Below are 5,185 nucleotides of genomic sequence, written 5' to 3'. Positions count from 1 at the left end.
GGGGCAGAGGGGGGGGGGCAGGACCATCCCGTGCGGTGCGCCCGTCGAGTCTGCGTAGCTCGTAGGGGGACTGACCAGTGACACGGCGAGGACGTACTACCACGTACCGGGTGGATCAGAGCAAAACAAGTGTGTGGCAGGCTTGTCTATACTCGCAGGGTGCCATCGCCCCCTGCAGCAAAAGAGGGTAATGCAAACCTGCAACATGTGTCGGCTGATACATCCGGTACAAATAGACTAGCATTGAGCTATCGGAGTGGGGATTAGTGGTCCGCTGCAAATAAAGGCTTTGCTCCTGCCATGCACGAAAGTACGTCCGCTCTTTCTCGCATTAATTTAGGCAAATAGCGTGAGTTTAGCGCCTGCGAGACTCAGGGTCGGCCATCCCGCAGTACACGCATGCACTCAAGGCAAAATGTTGCCTACCTATCAGGCGCTATGAGAACACTCACAGGCTCAACTTGGCAGGTTCGTCACGGCGAATGACGGACGTACTTTCTGGATGACCTCAAAGATTAGGTGAGAAATGGAAGCGGTTTGTGAATCATCAAGATACCAAGACTCTAGACATCATACCAATAATAAAGTTTCAACTGTAAAACGAAAAGAGCAGAAGTAAATTGTAAAAGCTCGGCTAACAAGTTTAACAGTTCGATTGTCAGACATGGCTGTCAGCCGCTGTCAGTAGACTTTATTATTTGAAATTTTGTCACGCAATGGACTTTCCTAGGGAATCTCACTACCCAGTCGGAGAAAGATAGGAAACTTGAACTATTTAACGTTGGGCCGCTTTATGTTCATAAGAAGTGCAGCTACGAAGCTGAGCAAGTTTTGTACACGAACAATACTTAGCTTAAGTAGTCTGACACATTTGTGTTGGGATAGAGATATGTTTGTCAGTATTCATTTCTGGACTGCAAATACATGGTTTACTTTCTGAAATACAGGGGGTGTTCACAAAGAAACAGCTGAGCTGAGAGCACACTTAATATTCAGGCACTCAAACACTGTGACGTCACATTCAAACGCTGTGACATCACACGCCTGTGACTCGTGTCACATTGCTTAGAACTGTGTCAGAATCTGTATGTGACATAGCTAGCTATGCATGCCATGCACGAGTTAAAGGTACGTCACGTTCGAACGATATTCTAAAACAACCGTTTAGAAGTACGTGGTTGACTAGTCACACACTTTAATTGTCAGATATTCATGACGTACGGAACAGAGAAACTCATTTAAAGGCACCGAGGGTGTTTTTTTTTTGTTTTTGTTATTGAATGCATATATAGCAGATGACTATAGGTTACTCGCATTGCACACGCGTTCTGGTCTGATATCATAAACCAAAGTGCATTTAGGTTTCCGACAGCCACCTTGTGGTCAATACAAAAAGTAACACCGGCATGCCTATGCAGAATTCAATGTCAGTTTACAGCTCATCACAGACGGAATACAGTTATCTTTTGGAACTGACCCCAACTCACGTATGGAAGCTTACGGCATCTACTGACCCCAACAGCAGCAGCCAATTAGCTGGCTCCAAAAAATGGCTTACAAAATAAACCACAGACATTTTTAGTTTTCTCTTTCGAAAGGTTAGGTCACGTGGTGACCACGACAACCCGCGTTACGCACCTTGGCACAGTTTGCAGCGCTTAGGTGGCGGTGAATCGTCGGCTTGCAGGGAGCTTACGGGCATCCTGACAGGCGGGTGGCCTGCCTCACGTGCGAACCCTTCGCCTCACGCCGCGCCGCCGCGTGCCGCGCGAGCTGCGCCAGGTCGGCTCGCCGGCCGCACCGCGCGCGCTCCGCACTCGCTCTCGCACTCGCTCTCCACCACAGGCGCCACAGGCCCGGCCGGCCGGCCCGCGCGGCAGCACGCACTACATGGCGGCGCTCCGGGGCGGGGCCACCCTCCTCCCTCAGCCCATCGGGCCGTCAGGGTGCCTGGCGGGCATGGAACGGGGCCCTCGTCACGCCCTCGTCACGCGCGCGACGCACCGGGACGACGTGACGGGTGCAGCGTGACACGCGCGCGCGCGCGGCGACTCGCGGTGTGCGTGACAGTCACGGCAGCGGCCACGGCTCACTCACGGCGGCGAGAGCACGACCGAGCAGACGGCGCGAGCGGTTTGGTCCCAACTGTTGGCTTGGCGCCCCGCACCGGCCCGTGAGCCCTCCAACCCCCGGCGCACCGCGCCTCGCCACTCTGAGCCCCGCCGCGCCCCGCCACGCCACGCCCCGCCGCGCTTCACCACGCCACGCCACACCACGCCCCGCGCCCAGCCCTGCCGCCCTACGTCCACTGCACTCTGGGCTCGGCGCGGCTCGGCAGCGCACGCGGCTCCCGTAGCTCCGCGGGCGCGGCGCCCACACGGGAGGCCGCACCGCGTCCGGGACTCACGGTGCGTGCGTACTGGAACTCATTTAGTTGAGAGTAAACTTTGACATACACGTCATACATTAAAGCGCGAATCGATTTAAGAAAATATATCTACTGCTGCGCATCTTTCTCTGAACTATAGTTAAAATTTAACTAAATTAAATTAACTATAGTTAAAATTACATTTTTAACATCCTGCAACAACAGCACACAGGATGACGCATCAAGGTGCTCATCGTCGAGGAGATTGAAATGAGTCGAGAGTCGACCCAAAATTCAAAAATTTATGAAAAACCATGTGTATTAGCTTGAGGGCTCATTTATATATTTTTTTCAGCACACTGACGTGGGTGTTAGTGTAAAGCAGGCTTCCATCATGGAGGGGAGAGGGCGCGGCGGCGCGGCGCACATTGACTCGGTCGCGAAGTCAAGACCCGGGCCCGGCAACCGCGGCCACCACGTCACGTCGGCGGCGACGCCCCCAGCAGCCACAGCCACGCCGTGCCGCGCCAACGCGCCGTCTCACGTCGCCGAGCCCCGCTGCGCTGGGGATGGGATGGGGCTCCGCCTCGGGCTCCGCCCCCGCCGCGCCAGGTCCCACGGGGGCCGCCCTGTCGAGCCCGCCCGCCTGCAGCAGGTGCAGGGGGCTCGCCCGAGACCAGCCACTTGGACTTGGGCCCCACCACCATACTCAAAACACTTAGGGTACAATCGTTTATTGTTACTTCTTACGTAGACTAGACCGCGGACTAGAAAGTAGTGTACTTCGAGGTGCACTTCTAACAGCTTCTGACTCATGCTATAAGCTCTTTTGTTGAGTACAAACTGCTAAAAAGTCATCACTACATTTAATAAGGAAAAGTAGGGTGGGTGTGGTTCAAGGTGTTGTTTGAAATAAGTTCAAAATGAGGCGTCGTCATACTTTTGTTTGCCTCCTTCCAAAGTGCCAGCCTCCCCGCAGCCACCAGCCCCACCCGCGGCCGGCGCTGGCGGGGCGCGTCGAGTACCCCGCGTACTAGAGCGAAGTGCGGCGCGCGCGTAGAGTAACCGCGCCTCGCCAGTCCTCCGTCCGTCCTCAGTCAATGCTGTTCATCTTGGCCCGCACCAGAGCAACATCTCGTCCGGGGCGGGGCGGGGCGGGGGGCACAGGCGCATTAACGTCGCCATGATTTCTGGGGGGAATAAGACTGAGCAGGCGGGTCACCCCACCGCACAGCTCGCCGGCCCGCGAGCCCAGCGTCACCAGCCGGCATGAGGCGGCAGGGTGCGGCAGGGGCTGCACCCCCCCCCGTCCTCCGTCCCGACTAACCTAGTTCCAGCTAGACTGACACTTCTGCGAAGCTATAGGGAGCGCGTGTGAGGGTGGCGCAAAGCTCGGCTCACCGGCAGCCAGTCGCGTCGCACCTCCGCGGCGGCGGGGCGGGGCCATCAGAGTGTTAATTCGCCAGCTTAGACCCCCTCTCATCCCCTCTCTCCAATCGCTCACAACTCCCTCTCTCTGACGGCGAGTAAACAAACAGCCCGCCGAACTGCAGAGAGCGAGTGTCAGGGGGGAGGGCCACGACGTCGAGCCGTCAGCGGCCGGCGGCGGCGGCGGCGCCCCTCCCCCGTGTGTGCGCTGAGCCGCCCTCATCACCTGGGGGGCCAACACGCATGCGCGGGCACAACTGCACCACCAGGCGGGCACACTATAGCTCCACTGTGCCCGCTCTCTGTACACTGCACTGCAGCTACCTACCGCCCGGTGGCGGCGGCGTCGCTGTGCGGCTGGGCCGCCCCCGCCCGCCCCCGCCCCCCGCGGTGTGGCGCGCGTGCTGTTGGTCGCCGCGCCTCCTTGGGACGCGCTGACCCGGTGCAGCGTGCCGCCGCCGCCACCGGGAGGGAATGTCCTCCTGAGCTCGCGTTATTTCGAAGCTGTTTGTCTAGGAGTCTAGGAGGGAGGCGCGGCGGCGCCGGCGCCGGCACGCTGTTATGTCAGGTCAGATCGCCCGGCCGAGCGGCAACGATACAGCCACCACACCCATTTTTCATTCTTTTCATTCGTTTCAAAAATTAAAAAGAATAGGCTTTTCTCTCTTCCCTTTTCTTCTTTTTGTTTTTGTTGATTTCAGTAACACACGGTGCATCAAAAATTCGCGGTTAAAATATTTTTCCCTCAAGCCTTTGTTTTGTTTTTGGCTTCATTTTCTTGTTGTTCTCGTTTTCTGTCGTCGAAGCAAACTACACCCTCCACCACTCACCTCACTCATTGCGGCGGTCGGTGTCGTTCGGAGGTCGCCATGCACGCGCCGCCTGTAGCAAAAGAAACAGATCGTTACGAGGACTTGCGTCACGAAAAACAAAGATCGAACAGACAATATACCTTCAAACACACAAAGCCGGCGCCCTGCTCCGCAGCCCGGCGGCAACACTTTTCCTCCCCCATGATGGCGCACGGCGAGCTCTCGGAACTGCCGCCGCCGGGAGCACCTGCCGGTGGGTGGAGGGGGTGGTGGTGGTATTTGCTAGGAGAACGCCCCCAAGGGACGCCCGGGCGTTCCTGCTGCTAGGCTCACTGCAACGCGTTTAACTGTGTTTTCACGAGTGTGTGCGCGCGCGCGTGTGTGTGTGTAGTGTTGGATCGTTCCGGTTTTGGCGATTGTTTACACGAAAGCATTGCTTGCTACACACAGCGAGCCCGCGCGGCGCTGGCTGGTCGAGCCTCGGGGCATTCCACACCACACTGATGGCCGGGGTTCCGATAGGAGCACGATGAGGCAGTGTAGGGGCGGTGCATGGGAACGGGGCGGTGCGGGGGGT

The 5,185-nt window shown here is 57.4% G+C and overlaps 1 protein-coding gene across 4 annotated transcripts in view; it reads right to left on the bottom strand.

Annotated features, from left to right (window-relative positions):
* LOC113207392 (formin-J) overlaps positions 1–5,185 on the bottom strand; it is a 66,005-nt gene that overhangs the window by 49,932 nt on the left and 10,888 nt on the right. For 2 of the 4 annotated variants that reach the window (XM_052264575.1, XM_052264574.1), the window contains exon 2: positions 4,627–4,678. Coding sequence is in view for 2 of the 4 variants with exons in the window: in XM_052264573.1 (XP_052120533.1) it covers positions 1,639–1,702 (64 nt within the window). In the remaining 2 variants the exon portion in view is untranslated. Of the gene's footprint in view, positions 1–1,638; positions 2,154–4,626; positions 4,679–5,185 lie in introns of those variants that run through there. The other 2 variants (XM_052264573.1, XM_052264577.1) reach the window with 1 other exon arrangement.

Source organism: Frankliniella occidentalis, unplaced genomic scaffold (genome assembly GCF_000697945.3).
Source record: "Frankliniella occidentalis isolate FOCC.00 unplaced genomic scaffold, Focc_3.1 Scaffold20, whole genome shotgun sequence".
In the NCBI taxonomy this organism is placed as follows: Eukaryota; Metazoa; Arthropoda; class Insecta; order Thysanoptera; family Thripidae; genus Frankliniella; species Frankliniella occidentalis.
Note: the sequence above shows the minus strand (reverse complement) of the source record. Positions and strands in the feature narration are given on the sequence as shown.